This window comes from Mobula hypostoma, chromosome 4 (assembly GCF_963921235.1).
Source record: "Mobula hypostoma chromosome 4, sMobHyp1.1, whole genome shotgun sequence".
NCBI lineage: Eukaryota > Metazoa > Chordata > Chondrichthyes > Myliobatiformes > Myliobatidae > Mobula > Mobula hypostoma.
The window spans coordinates 157,451,305-157,477,007 of NC_086100.1; the positions used below are offsets into that span (position 1 = coordinate 157,451,305).

Below are 25,703 nucleotides of genomic sequence, written 5' to 3' on the forward strand. Positions count from 1 at the left end.
GCTCGGCACTCTGGTGACTTTGAATTTAACTTGGGGTCGTTCATGTGTTGATTCTGTAAAAAGTTCTCTTCAAACATCTTACACTAGGTTTGCTAACTTGCACAGATACCCTCTTAGGATGTACCTCAGTGCTACAATCCTCTCCTGCTCACACCCCTCCATGATTTTTCCACTCCTAACCTGTTTCCATACTCTAATAATCTATGACTTAGTATCTAGGCAAGGTGTTGAATTGGCAAGACATAGCTATGGGCTGACAGCTAGAAAATGGGATTAGTGTAGCAAGGTATTAGATGGCCAGTATGGACATGGAGGGCTGAAGGGCCTGTATCCACGTTGTATGATTCTATGACTTTTCGCTTTGGAGCCCCTTCCCCAACTTCTCCATTTTCCTACCTTACTTTCCTCTGTGAATGCACTTTTAGTTTCATTAAACTTGTGTCCCAGTATTTTGGCTCGACACAAGTTTTTGTTGGTTTACAAGCAGTCAAATGCTGCTTAAGGCTCTTAGACCTTCTTGTTCCATTGAACACAAGGGAATGTTAGCTTGATATGAATGTTTGCGTTTAAACACGAGCGAGTGGGTAGATTTACACCACCCACTTTATCTATTATTAACACTTTCTACTCTAGCTGAGTTCACAATCAACTCTGAATTGTACAGAATTTGCACTCTATTAAATTCAGTGTTTTTTGTTTTACCTGTCTTGTTTCAGGTTTTCACATCCCATGGTTCCTACCCACCCCGGTCCTCATACAACTGGAATTCCTCACCCAGCCATTGAGAACCACCAAATCAAGCAGGAACCCATTCACAATGAGATTGAACTCATGAACACGTAAGTTGATAACTTGGAGAAGTTGAAAATCATTGTTCAAACTTCCAAACCAGAGGATGGTAGGTTTTGTAAAACTCAAAACACTGGAGGCAAATATGAAATAAAGCACAGAAAACAGAAGGGAAGCAATTATCACTTCAGGTCATTTTTATTTATTTAGAGATACAGAGCAGAACAGACCCCTCTGATCCAGTGAGCTACACCACCCAGCAACCCACCTATACTCACACTGGACAATTTACAAGGACCCATTATTCTACTAACAATTTTGCCTTTGCACTGTGGGAGGAAACCAGAGCACCCGGAGGAAAGCTGCATGACCACGGGTGAATGTACAAACTCCTAACAGATGGCACCAGAAATGAACTCTGAATTCTGGAACATCCCAAGCTGTAATAGCGTCATGCTAACCACTACGCTACCAGACCCTTCTGCAGAGTTGCGAACTGTCCCTCTTTCTCCAGATGCTGCCTAACCTGTTAGAGTTATACTAGGTCAGAGAGCCCAGAGGGGAGATGGAGTTAAGTTGCAGATCAAATATGATCTTGCTCCATGACAGAGCAGACTTTGGGATGATTTGGCCTTCACCTTGTCATCTGTTGCTCCCTAAGTTAGGAAACTGATCAGGCTGGAGGAGATGCCAATAAGAGATTTTATCTCTTATTGGATGTTTGCAAGGTGGGAAAGCTTCACGTAGGTCAAGAGCAATGTCCCCTCTAAGGTGTGCACATGTGCCATGCACACATCTTTTGCTACTAGCACGCAAAGGAATTTAAACTGCCCACAAACGGTTGTTGCCCTCTACCTCGTACTGTTAAGTATATTTCAGGATTGTACACAATCACATTTCCTTTTCTGGTTTCTGATGTGGAAAGTGTTGACAAAGTGGAGTTTGCAATGATTTGTCTGCAAATTTTAGAACTTTATTGAAGAATTTCTTCAGTACGCACGTGTTGTTTTCACTGGGCAAAAAAATTGCACAGCACAAGATTTTTGCGCACACCGGTCATTACAAATTAGAAGGAAAATAGGTCAACAGTATATATTTTTTCCCTGCAGAAAACCTCAGCATGAAACGAGGAAAGAGCAGGAGGCCAAGAAACCTCACATCAAGAAGCCCCTTAATGCCTTCATGTTATACATGAAGGAGATGAGAGCAAATGTGGTCGCAGAGTGTACACTGAAAGAGAGTGCAGCCATCAATCAGATCCTTGGCAGAAGGGTAAGCAGGCGTTCTGCATTAATAGAGTTCTGTCTTTTGTAGCAAGCCATTGGAAATTATTTTAGTCTAGACTTCATTCTGCAGTGGTTCAGGAAGGTGACTCACAACCATCCCTCCTGAAGAGCAGTTTGGGATTGGAAATACACACTGGTCTTTCCACCAGCAACTCCTGTCTCACAAAAAGATTTAAATTCCTACATTGGGTGTCAGTGGTCCGAGTTAGCTTTCTTTCCGTAGCTAGGTCCAGTGTGGCATCCTATGTGTTGTTACAGCCAGTTTCTGTGGGAAAAGCCTGTTTCCAGTATTGTAAGGAGATGTGGAGATACTCTGACAGTACAGTAGAAATCTGGGTGTTAACCGCTCTCCTGGAGTCACTCCACATTCAGACAGGCTTTACTTTGCAGTACTACTATGAATAATATTGGAATATTTCACACTGTCTGACACTCCCTGTTCAACCATCAACTATAGTTCTAAATAAGTGGCCATCTCTTGGATACCAGTTCAGTTGTTAATATCTCCGGAGTTTCATTAAATAGTAGTTGACTTCCCGCTATCTTCTTCCTCTGAATAACTAATGAATCAAAAATATCCAAATAAAATAACACACTAAGTCATTTGTTTTTCTAAGTTTTCATACGTGCAAGTTGAAAAGGACGCATCAGTAATTTTTGGGAACGCCAAGGAAAGGTGGCATCTGTTGCTGAAAGCACAACGGTGCTGCATATATCCCAGGGAGAATTGATTGTGGTTGCAATGGCCAGAGAGGGAAACAGCTTGGTTCAGCATTATCAACGTAAAGATAAACCATATGCAACCGGTGCTGGGTCACACAAAGGTCCTATGCAAACCCAATGGCATCCCTGCACACATAATTCTGGCCTTTCATATCTTGTGAAAGTCGCCAGTGTCTGTTTTTAAGTGATATCTGCCCCTCTACTTACCACTGCCCCTGGCTATACTCCTTTGTTCTGTTATTTGATACATAACAAAAAGAAAAGTCCCACTGACAACCCCCCTTCTAAGTTTGACAAGTTTGTTCTGCAGGGTGATTCTGAAATGCACATGAGCAACAGTCTTCTTTATTGTCAAAGATTGAATGGTGGAGGAGGTGAAGCAGGCTGAGCTGAGAAAGAAACAAAGGAACCTTTGTATACGAAAGTTTCCTGAATGTTTAAATTACCTGCTCAAGCCTCATGATGTCATGTGATAGAGCAATCAGTTCTGATTGGAAAAAAATCAGGAGACATAGATCATATTAATCTCATGTTCCTATTATTGATTACTGGACCATAACATCTAGCCCCCAATTCAATAGTTGATTCAATAGTTCTTTTCAAACTGTTCTTTTTCCCTAATTTCAATTTTCTTATAATTAATAAAGAGGTGTGTTCAAAGAAAAGTAAGGCTTCTTTTCCCCATCACTTTTCTACGCTTCTCGGAGATTAATTTTTAATCCCTGAAGACATCAGGATGATTCTGGATAGGCAATTAAAATGGGACTTCATAAAAATGCGTGTCTCTGTCTGAAAGTAGGAAGGTTTGAAAACTAAAGGACTATTTGGAGATCTGTAGTTGAGAATGATCCTATATCCTTCGGCAATAGTGTTTTTTTTAATACTCTGAATGAATGCAGATCTCTGTACATACGATGTGTATGTTAGTGACAACCTCGGCACCTAATATTTTTGCCCTAATTACCCCTGATTTACATTTAAGAGTCAACAACATGGGTCTAGAGATGACACGCAGTCCAGACTGGGTTTAGAGAGATCCTAAGCAAAGGACATTAGTTAGGCAGTTACGTTTGTATAGTGGTCTGGTAGCTTTGCAGACGCCATTATGAATATTGTTTGTTTTTGCACCCTGCTCTTACTGTTTTAAATGGAGACAAAAATCAGGAGATCCATTTAATGGTAAATTGGTTTATTATTGTTGCATGTACCAAGGAGCAGTGAATAATTTGTGTTGCATGCCATTCATATCGATCAATTTATTACAACAATACATTGAGGTGGTACAAGGTAAAACAATAATGGACTGCAGAATGCATGTTAAAGTTACAAAGAAAACGGAGCAGAGATAGACAATAAGGTGCAAGGTCATAACGAGGTAAATTACGAGGTGAAAAATCCACCTTGTCAAACTAGGGAACGGTTCGATACTCTTATAGCAACAGAATAGAAGCTGTCCTTGATGCGGATGCTATGTGCTTTCAGGCTTTTATATCTTCTGCCTGATGGGAGAGGGGAGAAAAAAGAATGTTTGAAGTGGGGTGGGGTCTTTGATTATGCTGGTTGCTTTACTGAGGCAACAAGAAGTATAGACAGAGTCCATAGAGTGGGAGCCAGTTCCAGTTTCCATTTTATGCGGAGCTGCATCCACAACTCTGTGCAGTTTCCTGTGCTCATGCTCAGAGCAGTTGCTGTGCCAAGCCATGTTGCATTCAGATAGAATGCGTCCTAAGGTGCATTGATAAAAATTGGTAAGGATCGACAGGGACGCGCCAAGTTTCTTTAGCCTCCTGAGGAAGTGCGGACATTGGTGAGCTTTCTTGGCGATGACATCAAAGAGGTTGGGTCAGGCCAAGCTACTGGTGATCACTCTTGGGAACCTGAAGCTCTCATCCCTCATAACCTCAACCCTTCTGCTGTCAACAGGAGCATGTGCTCTGCCCTTGGCCAATGAGTGTATTCTTTGCTTCTACTAGTATACAAAATGCTGTTTTATTATCAGCAATGTCAGAGAATGTAAAAGGTAACTTAAGCTGAACCACCGTAGACACATCTTAACAGAATTGTCCAATTTTCCTCCCCAGTCATGATCTCATCTCTCACCTTGGAATTGGTTGAAACGGGTCTATTATTGTTAAAAATACATGTACTGAGATACAGTGCAGTGAAAAGCTTGTTTTGTATGCTGTTCATACAGATCAAATTATTATGCAGAGCATTGAAGTAAAACAAAGTCAAATAGTATCAATGCAGAATAATGAGTAACAGCTACAGACAACGCATAGATTGTGAGGTCAAGAGTACATCTTATCATACTACATAACTATTTCATAACAGCAGGGGTAGAAGCTTACCTTCAGGATTTCAGGATTTTGTATCTTCTGCCCAATGCAAGAGGTGAGAAGGAAGAATGCCCGGAGTGGTTGGGGTCTTTGATTATTTTGTCCGCTTTACCGAGGCATTGTGAAGTACAGACAGAGATAATGGAGGGAAAGCTGGTTTCCCTGATGTGGTGAGGTGTGTCTACAATTCTCTGTAGTTTCTTGCAGGTCCAGGCAGAGCAGTTGTAATACCAAGGTTTTATGCATCCAGGTAGGATGCTTTCTGTGGTGCATTGATAAAAAATAGAAAGGGTTAATGGGAATATACCAAATTTCTTTAGCCTTCTGAGGAAGTAGAGATGTTAGTGAGCTTTCTTGGCTGTGGTGTTGACTTAGGCTTGGTGTAATCTTCACACCTAGCAACTTGAATCTCTGAACCCTCTCAATGTCAACACCATTGATGTAGAAAGAGCATGCACCCCTTCCCCCCCACCTCTTCCTGAAGTCAATGACCAGCTCTCTTGTTTTGGTGACATTCAAGATAAGGTTGTCATCTGGACTCAAACTCATCACAGTATGAAACAGGCCCACTACAATGGTATCTTGTGCAAACTTGTAGATTGGATTAGAGTACAATCTGGCCATGCAGTCATGAATGCAGAGTAGAGGGCCGAGGAGCACCAGTTATGAGAATAATTGCAGCAGAGGTATTGCTGTCTCTCCTTACTGTTTAGATTATGAAGACACGTAGTCCTCTTTTATAGTCATTTAGTAATGCATGCATTAAGAAATGATACAATATTTGCAGTTTGTTGGCCAGAACGTAAAGGATCAAGTTGCAGAGGGAGGCATTGACTCTCGGGGTCCAGAGTTCAGTGATGAGTTTTCTTGGAATAATAGTATTTAAGGCAGAAATATAGTCAATAAACAATAGTCTGATGGATGTGTCCTTACAGTCTAGATACTCCAGGGATGAATGTAGAGCCAGGGAGATAGCGTCCGCTGTGGACCTCTTTCAGTGGTAGGCAGAATGCAGTGGGATTATTATAGGACAGAAACTGATACAGCAATGAAGAGGAGACCACCATGGTCGTAGCCATGGAAAACAAACCTAATACAGCGCACTTATCACGCAACACTCAGCGAAAGGATACTTTTATTTATTTGTGAGACTGGAGTTGTCAATGGATATACCAGCATTTATTACCAGTGCCAAGAAACATAGGGACCAAATGACCTGTTCTTGCCTCTGTTCCCTCTGGCCCTATAAAACCTATGATGCCCAGTTTGTGTTTTCCCAAGTTCCAGTGGTGAAGTGAGAATGAATACCTTTACAACATCAAGGCAGTGGTTGACCAAGTGTGGTAGCAAGGGTCATTTGTAAGCATAACGCTGACGGGATCTACTTCACAAATGACCTTCCCTCATCACAAGGTCATTCATTGATGACTTCACAGCATTGCAGTAAGTGAAGCAATCCTTGCCCGTGTGTAGATAAACCTGATCAACACCCAGGCATGATTGACAAATGGCAAATAACATTTGTACCACTAAAGAGCAACTAAAAAACACCCCCAGTAAAAGGAATTCTAACAATTAACCGTTGATATTTATTCGCTTGACATTACTGACTTCTCCACTATCAACATGCTTGAGGGAGGAGATGCTGGGGGAAGGTGGTCGGAAACTCAACTGGACCAGCCACATAAATATTGCGGTTGGGGAACAGGTTGGAACTGAGTATCCTTGTGATAAATGACTCACTTCCTGAAGCCCAAAAGCCTGTAGATTATCTACAAGACACAGAAAAACTCCCTCATCTCTATGATAGCAACAGTGGTCACTGGCCTTCAAGCTTGAGGAATCAAACAGAGGGAGAGTTACAAACTTCCACCATACCCAGAAGGAGCAATGTGATCATATGGTCACTCTCAGGCTGAAGAGAGAAGGCAGGATCTGTGCAATACATAGAGTAGTTGCTCTCAGGCCATACTCATCATGCTGGCAAGGGACCAGACCTGTATCTCAGCAGTGGGGGACCCTAGAACAACCAACACCAGCCCTTTCAGGCAGGTTCTCCCCACTGCAGGTGACTGCTGTAGAAGGCAAAGATCCATTTTGCATTCCCGTTAACAGCAGTGCTCAGGGAGAGGGATCCTGCTAGCCTCCCAGCACAGCCATGTGCAGCCCAGTCTTCCTTAAAGTGTGGGTATGTACCTGTGAGTGTGACTGGAGAACCCATAATGTTATCATGAATCAGACTGCAGTGCCGTGTGAAGCAGGCTACCAGTTTTACCAGGCTACCAAAGACAATTACAGTCTTTTCCCCATTAATTTTATAAACCTCTGTGAGATTATCCCTCATTCTACTATGCTCCAAGGAATAAATATCCAACATGGTCACCCTCTCCCTATAACTCGGACTCTCCTGTCCTGTCAACATCCTTGCAGATTTCTTCTGCACCCTCTCCAGCTGGGCAATATCTTTCCACTAACATTGTGATTAAAACTGTGCACAGTACTCCAAGTGTGGTCTCACCAGCAGCACATTTCGATGCCCTGACTAATGAAGGCCAGCATGCTAAATGCCTTCTTCATCAATTTGTCTACTTGTGCGCCACTTTCAACAAACTGTGTACTTATACTCCCAGCCTCTCTGTTCTGTAACACTCAACCATGCACCACTATTCTCACTATCATTCTTATTCTGGTTTGATTGTCCAAAATGCATCATTTCACACTTATCCAAGTTGAAAACCATTTACCATTCCTCGGCCCATCCCCCCTAACTGATCAATTCATTGTAAGTCACTTCACTATCAACAAGACCCCCTAATTTAGTATCATCAGCAAACTTTATATCATGCCATTGCATTCATATCCAATTCATTCACATAAATTAATAACAGAGTTCCCAACAGTGATCCTTAGGGCACCACACCAGCCACAGACCTCCAGTTGGAGAACTGACCTTCAACCATCACAATCTGCTTCTTATCCTAGCCAATTCTGAATCAACCACATTAGCTCTCTCGGAATCCCATGTGGCCTAACTTTCCAGATCAGGTGACCATGTAGAGCCTTGCAAAATATAGATAAAGTCCATGTAGGCAACACACATTGTCCTACCTTAATCTATCCCCTTAGGTTTAAAATTTCCAAAAGATATGGCATGTTAGACATGATCTCTAATGCGGAAAACCGTGACTGTTCCTGATCAGTCCTTGACTACCCAAGTGATTCCAGAACTTGTCCTACAGAGTTCTTCCCAGTTCTTTCCATATAACTGAGATTGGGCTCACTGGCCAATAGTTCCCTGGCCTCATGTTGTTCTGTAGAGAACTAACAAGTACCGTAACTAAATTCTGAAAGGACAAGTGAACTGCAGTCATCTATTTCTAACCTGTTGTTCTCAACTCACTTAGCTCAGATGAATGTGTTGAATAATATTCCACTCATTTTCTTCCTATTCTAGTGGCATGCTTTGTCTCGTGAGGAGCAAGCCAAGTACTATGAACTGGCTCGAAAGGAGAGGCAACTACACATGCAACTTTACCCAGGCTGGTCTGCAAGGGATAACTATGTAAGTTTCTTATAGCTTTGTCTGGGAATCTAAAAGGGTCTTTGGCTTTAGTTTTGCTTCCAACATTTTCTTATATTTCTGGTTCATGAGTGGGAACTCACACCTATTATATAAGGGAACATCAATAGGATGAATGCACACAGTCTTTTTCCCAGGGTTGGGAAAGAAGAACAAAGCCATATTTTAGGAGGCTCAAATAGGAACCTGAGAGGCAACTTTCTGATGTAGAACATAGTATGTATGTGGAATGAGCTGCCAGAGGAAGTGGATGAACCTGGTACAGTAACAGCATTTAAAAGAATTTTTGACTGTAGATATAGGAAAGATTTAGGTTAGTGTTACAGAACAGAGGGGCTGGGGTTCCAAACCTTCTTAATACCATGGACCAATAACGTTAAAGAAGAGAGCCATGGATCCCAGGTTGGGAACGAATGCGGACAAATGGGACTAGTTTTCCTGAGCATCTTGTTTGGCAAAGTGTCGAAGTGTCTGTGTCTTACAGATCTATAGCTCTATGGCTCATTGTTCAGCCAAACTTGTCTCCTTGTACAAACAAGGCTAAAACTGCATTGGACACATGAGGTGCACTCAATTTCTAGACTGCTGTGGCTTTGTTTTATGGCTTGGTAATTGGGATTGTTTGTCCGTATTTTAATTTAGCACTTATTCAAATTGGTGGTCATTATGATATCACGTGATGTGGCAGCTGTGAATGTTTGCAGCAAATACAGCTATCACCTCACAAGCTCAATCGCCAGCTTTAAAATCTTGTTTTAATAAATTCTTTGATTGTTCCTGATAAAGAATGAGTCTTGTTGAAAGGACATGGTGCTCACAGGAATGAGCCAGCAAACCTTTCCTTGTTGAGAGAGGAGAATTATTTTCATCTCTGTTGTATTGTGTTTAGCATGAGGTGTTTTAGTGGGATTGATGTCTGTTTTCAAACGAGCAGATAACCTTCACCAGACACCAGGGCTAACCAGCATCTTCATTGCCTGGGCAGTAAGCCAGCCCATTATAGGTCAACGGGAGAGAAAATCGGGTGATTTCTATTAAACGAGACCATCTGCCTTGTTAGGGTCATAGAGGCATTTGGCATGCAACCATGGAACTCTTCGGCCTAACATCGTCATGCCAGCCAAGTTGCCTACCTGAGCTTGTCCTATTCGCCTCTGGTTGGTGGCCCATATTCCTTTAAACTTTGGCAGAGGGGCGGGTGGTGTTTTAGGAAACAGAGAGTTTGTGGAAGGACAGACAGATTAGGAGAATGGGCAAAGAAGTGACGGATGGAATAGGGTGCATGAAAGTGTATGATCCGCATTTCAGTAGAAGGAATAAAAGGACAGAATATTTTCAAAATGGAGAGTGAATTCAGAAATCAGAGGTACAAAGTATTTGGGAGTCTTAGTACATGATTGCCTAAATATTATCTTGCATGTTGAGTCGGTAGTGAGGAAGGCAAGAGCAATGGTACCATTCATTTCGAGAGAACTAGAGTATAAGAGCAATGCTGTAATGCTGCGGTTTTATAAGGCATTGGTTAGACCACATTTGGAACATTGCGAGTTTTAGGCCCTAAATCTAAGAGGATATGTTGGCATTGGAGATGGTCCAGAGGAGGTTTACAAGAATGTTCCCAGGAATGAAAGGGTTAATGTATGAAGACCGTTTGATGGCTCTAGGCTGTACTTGCTAGAGTTTAGAAGAATGAGGGGAGATCTCATTGAAACCTACCAAATACTGAAGGAGCAAACAAGAGAAAATCTGCAGATGCTGGAAATCTGAGTAACACATTCAAAATGCTGGAGGAACGCAGCAGGCCAGGAAGAATCTGTGGAAAACAGGACAGTCAACGTTTTCGGCTGAAACCCTTTTGCAGGACTATTGAAGGGCCTGGACAGAGTGGATTTCGAGAGGATGTTTCCTATAGTGGGGGAAGTGTAGGACCAGAGGGCACAGTCTCAGAATAGATGGATATCCCTTTAGATCAGAGATGAGAAGAAATTTCTTTAGCCAGAAGGTGGCGAATCTGTAAATTCATTGCCCCATGCAGCTGTGGAGGCAAAGTCTTTGAGTATATTTAAAGCAGAGTTTGATAGGTTTCCGATTGGTAAGGGCATCAAAGGTTGCAGAGAGAAGGCAGGAGAATGGGGTTGAGAGGGAAAATAAATCATCCATGATCAAGTGGCAAAACAGACACAATGGGCCAACTGGCCCAATTTTGCTCCTATGTCTATCGTCTTAAAACTTTTTGATCCCTGTACCTGTCCAAATGTCTTTTAAGGACATTACATCTTCTGGCAGCTAATTCCGTATACACAACATCCTCTGTGTAAAGAAAGTTTCCCGTCAAGTCCAGTTTAATCTCATCTTAAATCTATGCCCTCCTGTTTTAGAATCTGCTTTTTCTCCAAGAGTTCTCTAATTCTTCCCTACCAAAGCCATTGACTAAGATATAGCTCTACAGAGCTTTCTTTTACCATGCCTAAAAGGCACTAATTAATCATGGAGATTTTGACATCCAAATATTCAATTCCCTTTCAATCACTAGCAAAACATCAGAGCTCACTTTATGTTCCCATGTGTTATGATCATGAATGTGGACGGGCTCTTCTCCTCATCTAAGACAAGTGGATGAGGATTTTTTTTTTTGCACTAACTAGCAATTACAATCAAACCAGTAAATGACAGACCAATTTGGAGAGTGAACGTGGGATTTTTGCTGCTACATAGGATTTCATTTCATTAACCAATTGGGAATCAGAGTTAATCTTTATGGAACTGGTTCATTTCAGTCCAGACTAAGTTCCTCTAGTTCATTAGAACTTTTCAAAAGAAAAATTTTTTCTTCAATGTCAGACAAACTTATGTATAAAGTGACCTTGTGTGGTTTTGAATCTGTTATATAAAGGAACAGTTGAAACAAAATGAATCCATTTGACTATGTCATCATGCCATCTATTAGAGTTCCACAAAAACAAATTCCTAGATTAGGTATCAAGTAGATGCATACAGAAGGAGAGGTTAGTTTTTAGGTAGTAAGATTGCAAGGACACTTCTTTGTCTTTTGCCTAGATTGAGTCATACCTCATTGTGAGGTTCATTGTGAGGTTGTGAATAGACTCTCTGTTACAGAGCTATTAGAACTTGTCTTCTGATATTGCCAAGTTGCTTGTTGCGGTACCTTTACTGTAACATGAATCTTATCTCAAAGCGTCCTTAGTCCTGAAGCGCCAGTTTCAAAACAAATATAGCTCACTACTGCTATCGGGAAGGAGGTACAGGAGTCTTAGGTTCCACACCACCAGGTTCAGGAACAGTTATTACCCTTCAAACATCAGGCTCTTGAACCAGTGGGGATAACTTCACTCAGCTTTACTCACTCCAACACTGAACTATTCCTACAATCTTTAGACTCACTTTCAAGGACTCTTGAACTCATGTTCTCAATATTTATTGCTTATTTATTTTTATTATTATAAATATTACTATTTTCTACTTTTTTGTATTTGCACAGTTTGATGTCTTTTGTGGCTGTTTGTCTATCTTTGTTGTGTACATTTTTTCATTGATTGTATTATGTTTCTTTGTATTTACTGTGAATGCCAGCAAAGTACACAGTAGTATTCGGTGAAATATTAGTAGAAACCATAGAAACCATAGAAAAACTACAGCACAGAAACAGGCCTTTTGGCCCTTCTTGGCTGTGCCGAACCATTTTCTGCCTAGTCCCACCGACCTGCACACGGACCATATCCCTCCATACACCTCCCATCCATGTATCTGTCCAATTTATTCTTAAATGTTAAAAAAGAACCCGCATTTACCACCTCGTCTGGCAGCTCATTCCATACTTCCACCACTCTCTGTGTGAAGAAACCCCCCCTAATGTTCCCTTTAAACATTTCCCCCCTCACCCTTAACCCATGTCCTCTGGTTTTTTTTCTCCCCTTGCCTCAGTGGAAAAAGCCTGCTTGCATTCACTCTATCTATACCCATCATAATTTTATATACCTCTATCAAATCTCCCTCATTCTTCTACGCTCCAGGGAATAAAGTCCTAACCTATTCAACCTTTCTCTGTAACTGAGTTTCTCAAGTCCTGGCAACATCCTTGTAAACCTTCTCTGCACTCTTTCAACCTTATTTATATCCTTCCTGTAATTTGGTGACCAAAACTGAACACAATACTCCAGATTCGGCCTCACCAATGCCTTATACAACCTCATCATAACATTCCAGCTCTTATACTCAATACTTTGATTAATAAAGGCCAATGTACCAAAAGCTCTCTTTACAACCCTATCGACCTGTGACGCCACTTTTAGGGAATTTTGTATCTGTATTCCTAGATCCCTCTGTTCTATTGCACTCCTCAGTGCCTTACCATTAACCCTGTATGTTCTACCTTGGTTTGTCCTTCCAACGTGCAATACCTCACACTTGTCTGTATTAGACTCCATCTGCCATTTTTCAGCCCATTTTTCCAGCTGGTCCAAGTCCCTCTGCAGGCTCTGAAAACCTTCCTCACTGTCTACTACACCCTCAATCTTTGTATCATCAGCAAATTTGCTGATCCAATTTACCACATTATCATCCAGATCATTGATATAGATGACAAATAACAATGGACCCAGCACTGATCCCTGTGGCACACCACTAGTCACAGGCCTCCACTCGGAGAAGCAATTCTCTACTACCACTCTTTGGCTTCTTCCATTGAGCCAATGTCTAATCCAATTTACCACCTCTCCATGTATACCTAGCGACTGAATTTTCCTAACTAACCTCTCATGCGGGACCTTGTCAAAGGCCTTACTGAAGTCCATGTAGACAATATCCACTGCCTTCCCTTCATCCACTTTCCTGGTAACCTCCTCGAAAACCTCCAGTAGATTGGTCAAACATGACCTACCACGCACAAAGCCATGTTGACTCTCCCTAATAAGTCCCTGTCTATCCAAATGCTTGTAGATTCTGTCTCTTAGTACTCCCTCCAATAACTTACCTACTGCTGACGTTAAATTTACCGGCCTATAATTTCCCGGATTACTTTTCGATCCTTTTTTCTACTACAGAACAACATGAGCCACTCTCCAATCCTCTGGCACTTCACCGGTAGACAGCGACATTTTAAATATTTCTGCCAGGGCCCCTGCAATTTCAACACTAGTCTCCTTCAAGGTCCGAGGGAACACTCTGTCAGGTCCCGGGGATTTATCCACTTTCATTTTCCTCAAGACAGCAAGCACCTCCTCTTTTTCAATCTGTACAGTTTCCATGATCTCACTACTTGTTTCCCTTAATTCCATAGACTTCATGCCAGTTTCCTTAGTAAATACAGACGTAAAAAACCTATTTAAGATCTCCCCCGTTTCCTTTGGTTCCGTACATAGCCGACCACTCTGATCTTCAAGAGGACCAATTTTATCGCTTACAATCTTTTTGTTCTTAATATACCTGTAAAAGCTCTTTGGATTATCCTTCACTTTGACTGCCAAGGCAACCTCATGTCTTCTTTTAGCCCTCCTGATTTCTTTCTTAAGTATTTTCTTGCACTTCTTATACTCCTCAAGCACCTTATTTACTCCCTGTTTCCTATACATGTCATACAACTCCCTCTTCTTCTTTATCAGAGTTGCAATATCCCTTGAGAACCAAGGTTCCTTATTTCTATTCACTTTGCCTTTAATCCTGACAGGAACATACAAACTCTGCACTCTCAAAATTTCTCCTTTGAAGGCTTCCCACCTACCAATCACATCTTTGCCAGAGAGCAACTAGTCCCAATCTATGCTTTTTAGATCCTTTCTCACTTCTTCAAATTTGGCCTTCTTCCAGTTCAGAACTTCAACCCTAGGACCAGATCTATCCTTGTCCATGATCAAGTTGAAACTAATGGTGTTATGATCACTGGAACCAAAGTGCTCCCCTACACAGACTTCCGTCACTTGTCCTAACTCGTTTCCTAACAGGAGATCCAATATTGCATCTCCTCTAGTTGGTTCCTCTATATATTGATTTAGAAAACTTTCCTGAACACATTTTACAAACTCTAAACCATCTAGACCCCTAACAGTATGGGAGTCCCAATCAATATATGGAAAATTAAAATTCCCTACCACCACAACTTTATGTTCCCTGCAGTTGCCTGCTATCTCTCTGCAGATTTGCTCTTCTAATTCTCATTGACTATTGGGTGGTCTGTAATACAATCCCACTAATGTGGCCATACCTTTCCTGTTTCTCAGCTCCAGCCATAAGGACTCAGTAGACAAGCCCTCTAATCTGTTCTGCCTGAGCACTGCTGTAATATTTTCCCTAACAAACAATGCTACTCCCCCACCTTTCATTCCTCTGCCTCGATCACATCTGAAGCATCGGAACCCTGGAATATTAAGCTGCCAGTCCTGCTCCTCCTGTAGCCAAGTTTCACTAATTGCTATAACGTCATAATTCCTTTGATAAATAACATCATAATAACTTTGATAAATTTACTTTGAATTTTTCTTGCTGACTGGATACCCAACTCCAATGATTTTCTGTCTCTCTTAAGACTTGGTGTACATGTTCTGCCTGTGTAGGTGAACACACAATAGATTAATAAATGCTTCCCTTCATTCAGTTTCCAGGCAAGTTGCTTGGCACTTGTTGATGTGACTGACTGGCCAACCTAAGAGCAGTAACTGCTTTTCCTGTCTGAGTCCAGTTAAACATGGTGTTAGTTAATGCTCTACTCACACCACTTGTCGGGAAGTGGGACAGGTGCAGAGTGCTGTACATGCAGCTAGGGCTTCATTTATGGTGTAGGACTCAGGTGCTTTAGCCCATCAAATGTGTGCTGACTAACTTTAATGCAAGTCCTTCCTTGATCCCATTTAATTCTTCCCACATTCCCGTCACCTCCCCCTCAGATTTACTTACATTCTAGGGGAAATTTACAGTGTCCAATCACCAACCAACCCGCATGTCTTTAGGATGTGGGAGATATCTGGGGCACCTGGGGAACATCCACATAGTCACAGGTTGAACCTGCAAATTCAACACAGGCGGCACCAGAGCTCAGGATTGTACCTGGTTCACAGGAGCTGTGAAGCAGAAATTATAACTGCTGCAACACCTTGCCCATCCCTATTTCCCATACATTTTACTGCTGTACCTCTTGGGATCTTTAAGGAAGCTCGTGGATTATAAATTCACAGTGACGGGCCTCCTGTGCCTTTGGAACACAGTTAATTTGCCATCTGAATCCTATTGATGGACTGGAACCCCAGATTGCACAGAGGCTTGATAGTCTTGCCTAACTTAGGTGGATTCCTTGTAAGATAAGGTGATGCTAAAATCAAAACCAAGTGATTATTAAATCCATCTCTTTTTCACTACATTACCAGTTTAGTTAGTGCAACGTGGGGAGATTTAAAGTTCACATCGTTGAGTCTTTCAGGTTAAATGCCTATGTGTTCACTCAACCCAAACCAACAAAGATATCAAGGGCGAAATTGTCCTTGAGCCAAAGTACAGATTGAACAATAATAAAGGAAGAACATTAAAGATGATTATGTGAGATATGTTTCCTCCAGATAACTATTTGATAAAATTATCTTGAATTTGTTTCAACTGTTGAAGGGAAAGAAGAAGAAGAGGAAACGTGAAAAGATGCAGGAAACCACTTCAGGTAAGAAATCAACAGTGCCAAAATTATTAACGTTAAAATAAAATCTCACACTTTGGTATGGATCTAGTGCCTTTTATACACAACATTTCAACCTGCTGAATTGAATTCTTGCTCAACAGATATTTCTATGGGTTCAACTAGGTTCCATTGTATTGGGTTTTCTGATGTAGCGGTTACATTTCCCTCTGCTTTTCGCCTCTTGTCATTTTTCAACTCTTGTTAACTGAAGGGAAAGCTGTAAAATATGGGGCATTGTAACTTTATTAACTCTTTACTGTCTGTCATTATTAGCTTCATGCAAACTGTAATCAAACCATGGTGTGTTAGGAGTATCTGATGTGAGTAATCTTGAAGCCTCTGTGGTTACTTCCTAAAATTTAATAGTAAGTTAAATGGAAGTGTGTGTTAAATTGCATCTTTTAGGTATTGTGTTCATTTTAAATGTATTTGTCTGCTTTTGCATATTCTGTGCTTTGCTCTAAACTCAAGATTACCATCCAATGTTGGACCAAGCTGCTATTAAACTGTTGTTATTAGTATAAGGAAGAAGTCATTGCCATGAACACAACTTACAAATCAGTTATGAATTAATTCTGATGGTCAGTGATTCAATAAGGTGTTACTTAGCTAATTGGAAGTCAACAGAACCCACTCCAGTGTGGTAACTGAGTTTTGCTCTAAAATCCATTTCTCAGGGTTGAGTGAATTTTGGTTCCCAAGTGGAGAGAGTCATTACATCACTATTCTAAAAGGTGGGGATGAGAAGTGACTTAATAAAATCTCAAACTATATGATCTTGAGTGCCTTTGGTGATTGGGGCTATGCAGATGAAAATCAAAATCAAAGTTGCCTGCTAATGCTGGAAATCTGAAATAAAGTAGAAAAGCTTGGGAACACTCAGCAGGTCAGGCAGTATCTCCGGAAAGAGAGAGAACTAATGTTTCATGGCAAAGACCATTCATCAGAATTGGGCAAGGGAGATTTAAAAAAGACAGTCTTAAATTGTGGAGAAAATTTTGGGAAGGATAAGTAGGATAAAAGGACTATCTATGGAGCCAAAGTTTCTGCAGGAATAAGTTATAGGAACCATCTGGTCAAATGGGTTATGGGAAGTTAGAGGGTGACCACACAGGCAAAAAAAAAAGCTGCTAATCACTGAGTGTGGGACATATCCAACACATCAGGCTATGCTAGTGAAGAGAGTAATCAGACCCCATGATCATAGATTGATGATTGACCAGCTCTGTTACAGACAGAGAAAGCAAGTTACCTAAAACTGGAGATGGAGGATTTGATACTGAGCTGTGTTGATGACAATGGATTGGTCCAACTATATAGCGCAGGCTGGGGACATACTATAAGTTTCCTTTGTCTGTTTTTGGAAAGAGATGAGGGTGCAAGTAAAGATCATCATGTTGAGTGTTTCTGGGATTCAGGGCTGCAGTTCATCCCCAGATTTATTTATTCTGCATTGGTGGACATTTCCTCAGCACCCACTGTTAATTGGATCTGGTGGTTTCCTCCCTTCTCCCTCTCCTTCTTCTTTCTACATTTATTTAAACCCCCATCACTTGAACTAAAACATCATTATTTTCAGTTTTTACTTGCGTGTTACCTTTGGATGTTTTTCAACCTTAAAACGGATCCAACCCAGAAACTGTTGGAAATACTCAGCTAGTTATACAACAACTTCTTCCTCTCCACCATTAGATTTTTGAACAGTCCAGGAACCTGTGAACGCTAACTCACTATTCTGCATATTGCACTATACTGAAGCAACAAAACAGCAAATGTCATGATATATATTCTGAACATCTGATATATAGAGTTACATTCCATAAGATCTGGGAAAAGACACAAGTCATCCATATTTTTCACCCTGCATCGGATGTCCCCTTCTTACCGACAAGAATTATAGCCCTGCAAAGCATCCCAGTTTAACCTGCAAGGCTATCCTTGAGCTCCCAGCAGACTGCAGCTTCCACCTTGCAATATAGTCCCATTCCAACCTCCCATTGCCAGGTGCCATGCTGATGCATTTACCACTCAGCGAACGCAGTAGTCCATTCTACCACATAGCAAGACCAAGACAGCTTCAAGTCCGGGCAGATAAGTGGCAAGGAGTGTCAGGCAAAGACCATCTGCAGCAGGGTGAGAGAAATTCAAAACCCAAGTACTGCAGACACTGAAAACCTAAAATATAAACAGAAATTACTGCAACTACTCAGAGGATAAGGCAGCATCCATGAAGCCTTTATTGTTCAGAGGATCTGAAAGAATGGTAAAATCAAATCCAAACCATTGTCATGCATTTTTTTTGTTTGTTTGGCTACTATTTTAAACTGAATCTGGAAGAGAAAGTTAGATGCTACTTTCCCTGAAATATTACTGCTCTTCTAATATATCTAATAGTGAGCACAGAACACTTCTCTGACTTTGGCAAATGTGTACAGATCCAAATAACTGTGATAGAGCTAGGATGAGCAGAATTAGTCCCCTGTAGCAGCAAGCAACCTGTTTCCCTCTATAACAACAATCATTTTCTGTCTACATTCAGACCTAGTGCAGGTCATGACATGAAATTTAGTAATGTGACTGTCCCTTCTCAGCTTGGCACCATCCCTGGATTTCCCCGATGCTTCCTCTCCTCTGTTTTTGGAGATTGTACAGTTCGATTACTTTGTACCTCATGACTCTTGCATTTTCTTCCACACCATTTTAGCAAAAGAATGTAAACCAAAGGTAACTGCTGCATGTTTTTATTTCAGCACTTTGAAAGTGTGTCAAATGCCAGGATGTGAATCGGTTTATTGCCATACGTAAATATAACTTTACAACCTTCATGGTAGTTCAGTGTTTACAAGCTGCATGCTGGCAATAGATCTCTAGAAACCAGCTTGCAGGGTTTAGAAGAGTTAAGGAGGCACCAGGAGATGTTGTAGGTGGTTAGAAGAGGAAAATTAATTGTTTGTGGTACTGACTCTGTGTAAGTCTTTTGTGCAATGACGTGAATGCCACAGAAGTGTTGGTGGTATGTTAAGCTAAAACAGTGCCCCGCTTGTGTGTTTACAGTTAGATTAACCAGCAGATAAAGTCACAGCCCAACGACCACAGACTCCTTCGCTATAGTGCAAGTAAATGTTACCACCGTGCTGCCAAGCTGCATTTCTAGGAAGGTGTGTACTGATCTTAACAGGCACTGAACCCCTGCATTCGCAGAACACAGGTAGCTTCGAGCAGTTAACACGCCTGTCAGCACTTGTGTTTATTTTCTGTGGTGTTCGGGGAAGCTGCCAGCATGTATTTACAGACTCTTGCAAGGAACTGCATTTCAAAATGTAACTGAGGATGCAGCAGCATTAAAGAAGCTAAATACTTGGAGGCAGTAAAGGTTCTGTTGTCATTTCCTTTTTTTGAAACTTGACAGCTTGACAACATATATATTTTTTAGCAATTTGTACATGTTTTTTGAGATAGAGAAATTTTAAGACAACATTTTTTTTCTAAGCTGCCATAAACATGTACAATTGATAACACACTTGTCTTTGAGTCCAAAGTTTCCACGACAACTACTGTGTAACTGAGGGAGTGCTGCAGTGATGGAGGTGATATGTTTTAGATGTGATGTTAAGTGCGCCTATGATCTCATGCTGCTATTATAATGAAGTGCAGAGCAGTTATCTCAAGTGTCTGACCATTATTTATCTCTCGATCAACATCTTAACAAAATAGCAGATGATCTGGTCCTTGTAACTTTTGTTTGTGCAGCTGCTCGGAACAAACTTGCCATTGTACCTTCTACTTTGTAAAGGTTACTTCACTCTATTGGACTCTTAAAAAGAATGCGAAGATGTGGTAGAAATATAGAAAGTTATTTTCAGCAGAGGTGAAACTTTTTAACTTCTTCAGTTGCAGAAAATATCCAAACTATATATATTCAATTAAAAATGGTAGCTGGATTTGATCTGCTTGCACGATTTACATTAAAAATAGAATTCTTCGCCTTGAAATTAACATTTAGATGAAATAATTAACATTTTCATTTTTTTTAAATACCATAAAATCCAGGTTATAAATTACTTTATTCTAATACTTCTGACTTTTCTGAGGAGATGGCTCGATGCTCTATTGTACAGAGTTTACAGTTGCAATAAAAAAGACAACATCTATGGTTGTTTCTTAGAAAGATAATTGGTTAAAATAGTTTTCTAGCCAAATGAGGGGGCATTACAGAGGTGAGTGAGAACTGTCAAAGAGGTGGATCTTCATAGTGCCTTAAGAATTTGAGGGCCAAGGCAGTTCAGGGTAAATGGGAAGGATTTAGTGATGGCTAAGAAGTTGCAGATATCTGGGTGAACTAGTGGTTGGAGTGAGAATGGGGTATTCACCAACACCAAATACATTTGGAAGTGTTAGCTGGCTGCTCCACATAGTTCCATGCATTTACTACCCTCAAAGGTTGTGGGGCTAGGAGAAGAGGCAGTGATGAGGAATAATTGAGAGATCTAACCAGTACAGATATGGATAATAGAGACACTAGTTATTGGTTTTAGTAGCACTGTATGTCACCGGACTAGCATCCAGAGATCCGAACCATTATTCCAAAGATTTAAAATCATAATGGCAACTCAGAAACGTACATTCAGGTAAATGTGGAATTAAAAACATAGTAATGACTTATTGTAAGACCCATTCTTCGAGTCTTTCTTTATTCTTACTTTATCTGGCTTATATTCCGGAGGATTGGAAAATTGCAAAAGTCACTCCACTCTTTAAGAAGGGGGGAAGACAAAAGAGAAGAAATTATAGGCCAGTTAGCTGAACCTCAGTGGTTGGGAAAGTATTGGAGTCTATCATAAAGGATGAAGTTCCAGGGCACTTGGAGAAAATTCAAACATCTGAGGTGTTAGGAGTCTTCAGGCAAGACTCCCAGAAAGTTAATTCACAGGTTGAGTCTGTGGTGAAGAAGGCAAATGCAGTGTTGGCATTTATTTCAAGGGGAATAGAGTAGAAAAACAAGGAAATAGTGATGAAGCTTTATAAGACACTAATCAGGCCACACTTGGAGTATGCATGGGAATCTCATTGAAACCGTTCAAATGTTGAAAGGACCAGATAGGGTGAATGTGGAGAGGATGTTCCCTCGGGTGGGGGTATTTGAAACTAGAGGGAACAGCCCCAAATTTGAGAGGTGACCTTTTAGAACAGAGGTAAGGAAGAATTATTTTAACCAAAGGGTAGTAAATCTGTGGAATGCTCTGCCACAGACTGGGGTATAGGCCAAGTCAGTGGGTATATTTAAAGTGGAAGCTGATATTTTCCTGATTGGTTGGCCATCAAGGGATATAGTGAGAGGGTAGGTGTTTGGGGTGGAATGGGATCTGGGATCAGCCATGATGAAATGGTGGAACAGATTCGAGGGGCTGAATGGCCTAATTCTGCTCCTACATCTTATGGTCTTATATGTGACTGCATATCCCCCAATGTGCTTGAGGGTAATTAAGTATGATCAATAAATTCTGGCCTAGCTAGCCACATCTACATCCATCAATTATATGAATTCATCATGAAAAATGATCTACAGGGTTGCTGCTTGCATTTGATCTAATGCCTAATGCATTTTTCCTTGACCTACATCCCTTGTGAGCTTTCTGCTTTTACAATGGATGTTAGACAGCTGTTAAAATCTAAATCTGAGGACAAGGATAGCTGTACTGTGATTAGGTTAGGTGTCAGGGATGTCCAAGGGGCTGCAGATATCCAGGAGGAAAGGTAGATGGAGTGGAGTTGGGCTGTTCACCTTCGTTCGAACATTCACATGTGAAGAATCTTAAAATGCAAAATGGTCAATGGCTTAAGCTGAAGAGTCAATGATCATATTGTTCCCATCATTGATTCCTGGCTGGAGATGCAAGAGACTGAAATGCTGGAATGCAGAGCAACAGATAAATATCTGAAAGATGCTACCTGACCTGATGAGTCTCTCCAGCATTTTGTGTGCTACTCTGTTCAGGCCGACACCTTCTCTCTGCAAATGGCCATGTCTTAAAGTACAGTGCAACCATAAAGTGGCCTTGTTTTAACACTAAATGTGAATGGAGGGCATCTCGTTTGGTCACCTCTACTCAGCTACATTTTCTGGGAGGAATGTGACCAGGTAGTTTGGTTTCACTCCTGATCCCCTTAATTCAGTTGAGCTGAGGTGGATTTGCTCTAAAGCTGAGGCGGCTGTGTGTGAGAAGTAGGTAGTGCCTTTACTCACCACACCAACAAGATATCTTGTTCCTTTCTTTCACCACCCCCCCACTGACCTCCTTTCCCCTGCAGCAAGCGCAATTTCTTAACCACTGTCAGTTTGCAAGCACTTACCCAACCTACAGTGGGAGGCAAGTGGGAGCTGATCAAAATTGACAGCACGTAACTCCTAAAATAAAATCTGAAGGTGCTTCACCCACATAAACCACTCAAACCTTCTCCTGTGCTGCCTCTTCCCCCTCCCAAGGCAACGTTATTTTCCATGTGGAAGGGTAAACTATTTCTGTGCAGCAACGAGCCATGGGCACTTTTAAAGTAGATATCATAGGTTAGTAAACTAAGAGTTCAAAGTTCAAAGTAAATTTATTATTAATTATGTAAACAAAGACTGACAAAGACTATGCAAAAGAAGAGAAATCAAGTGTTTATTGTCTTTTAACTATATACATGCATATAAACCAGAGTGTAAAGCTGAGTATTACATATAACACACAATAACTTATGAAAGTATGGATAAAATCTACAGATGAATCACACATAAATAAGAAGCAAAAGTGCATAAATTAAATATTGTAAGGTACAGAACAGATTAACCAAACACACTTTGAATGCGATGCGGCCAGGAGTTCAGAAGCCTAATGACCCAAGGGAAAATACTGTGTCCCTTCCTGACCGTTCTTGTTTTTATGCTTTGGGGTCTTTTGCCTGATGGTAGAAAGTCAAAGAGGACGCTGGATGGATGGGTGGGATCCTTAATAATACTAAGGGCCCCGTATATGCAGCGCTCCTGATAAAGGTCCCTGATGGATGGTACGGAGACCTCTATGATCCTCTCAGTCATTCTCACAGTGCTTTGTAGGGACTTCCACTCATAGCAGATGGGGATGCAACTTGTCAGGGCACTCTCAATGGTGCTCCTGTAAAATACAGTTAAGATGTGGGGGGAGCTTCACTTGCCTTAGTCTCCTTAGGAAGTGGAGGCACTGCTATGCCTTGTTCAGGGAGGTGACATTAAGGGACCAGGTGGGGTCATCCATGATGTGAACTCCCAGGAATTTGGTGCACTTAACTCTCTCTGTCGAGGAGCTGTGTATTCATAGAAGGGGATCGTGCATCTGCGCCTTCCTGAAGTCCACAGTGAATTTCTTGGTCTTCTCTGCGTTCCGTCTTGGATTGTTCTCCTCACAACCATCCACCAACCACTCCATTTCCTCTCCGTACTCTGTCTCGTCATCGTTGTTGTTGAGCCCAACCACTGTTGTGCCATCTGCAAACCTGAAGACACGGTTTGAGCTGAATCCACCTCTTCCTCCCCCTGCCCAACCCTGCAAGTCCTGAGGCAGAGCACAGCGCCCCCCCCATCCCCTCCCCCAGACTGCAGAGGAAGACCCTGCAAATAACAAAATAAGTAAAGAAATAATACTAAGAACATGAGTTTTAGAGTGTGTGAAAGTGAATCTATAGGTTATGGAGTCATATAAGCGTTGAGGTGAGTGAAGTTATCTATGCTGGTTCAGGAGCCTGATGGTTGTAGAGTAATAACTGTTCCTGAACCAGGTTGTGTAGGACCTCAGGCTCCTGTACCTGCTCCGCAGTGATAGTAGTGAAAAGAGAGCATGGCCTAGACGATGGCCTGGATGAAGTGATAAAATCAAAACAATGACTTCATAAGAAAGATTTAATCTTGGAGTTAAATATGACATTTTATTTTCACTTTGCAACAATCTAAATTGCAAGCTTTATTTAAAGTTGTATTGCTGATTTTGTGCATTGAGTGGAGTACATTGATTATGGATTAGCTGACGTCTCTAAGCTCCATATTCCAGATTCCATTTTAGCCCAGAAAGCTCACCTGCAGGTAAACAATTTGATCAAGGAGTGCATCGCTGTTGAGCTGCATCCTTGACTATAGCAGAGAATTTAGTTGGTGGTTCAGCGCTAGTCTTAGAAAGTAGAAGAAGTAGGACATTTGGAGCAAGAAACAGGTAGTCTTGTTAGAAACATAGAAAATAGGTGCAGGAGTAGGCCATTTGGCCCTTCGAACCTGCACCGCCATTCAGTATGATCATGGCTGATCATCCAATTCAGAACCCTGTACCAGCCTTCCCTCCATACCCTGATCCCTTTAGCCACAAGGGCCATATCTAACTCCCTCTTAAATATAGCCAATGAACTAGCCTCAACTGTTTCCTGTGGCAGAGAATTCCACAGATTCACCACTCTCTGTGTGGTTTTTCCTAATCTCAGTCCTAAAAGGCTTCCCCTTTATCCTCAAACTGTGACCCCTCGTTCTGGACTTCCCCAACATCGGGAACAATCTTCCTGCATCTAGCCTGTCCAATCCCTTTAGGATTTTATATGTTTCAATAAGATCCCCCCTCAATCTTCTAAATTCCAATGAGTATAAGCCTAGTCGATCCAGTCTTTCATCATATGAAAGTCCTGCCATCCCAGGAATCAATCTGGTGAACCTTCTTTGTACTCTCTCTATGGCAAGGATGTCTTTCCTCAGATTAGGGGACCAAAACTGCACAAAATACTCCAGGTGTGGTCTTACCAAGGCCTTGTACAACTGCAGTAGTACCTCCCTGCTCCTGTACTCGAATTCTCTTGCTATGAACGCCAGCATACCATTTGCCTTTTTCACCGCGTGCTGTACCTGCATGCCCACTTTCAATGACTGGTATAAGGTAAAGTAAGATTTAAAAAATTGTTAATAATAGTTACTATTCATTGAAGAATATACTGAGTTCTTCTTTAAAACATTGTGAGTAACTAATAAGACCATAAGACATAGGAGCAGAATTAGGCCATTTGGCCCATTGAGTCTGCCCCACCATTCAATCATGGCTGATCCTTTTTAACCCTCCTCAGTCCCACTCCCAAGCCTTCTCCCCATAACCTTTGATGCCATATCCAATCAAGAACCTATCAAGTTCTGCCTTAAATATACCTAATAACCTGGCCTCCACAGCTGCCTGTGGTACTAAATTCCACAAACTCACCACTCACTGGCTAAAGAAATTTCTCAGTTTTAAATAGATGCCCCTCTCTCCTGTGGCTGTGCCCTCTTG

The 25,703-nt window shown here is 41.4% G+C and overlaps 1 protein-coding gene across 2 annotated transcripts in view; it reads left to right on the forward strand.

Annotated features, from left to right (window-relative positions):
* Positions 1-25,703, forward strand: part of lef1 (lymphoid enhancer-binding factor 1) — a 177,483-nt gene that overhangs the window by 109,862 nt on the left and 41,918 nt on the right. For both annotated transcript variants that reach the window (XM_063046806.1, XM_063046805.1), the window contains exons 6-9: positions 717-839; positions 1,899-2,061; positions 8,592-8,699; positions 16,326-16,374. In XM_063046806.1, coding sequence (XP_062902876.1) covers positions 717-839; positions 1,899-2,061; positions 8,592-8,699; positions 16,326-16,374 — 443 coding nt within the window. The remainder of the gene's footprint in view (positions 1-716; positions 840-1,898; positions 2,062-8,591; positions 8,700-16,325; positions 16,375-25,703) is intronic.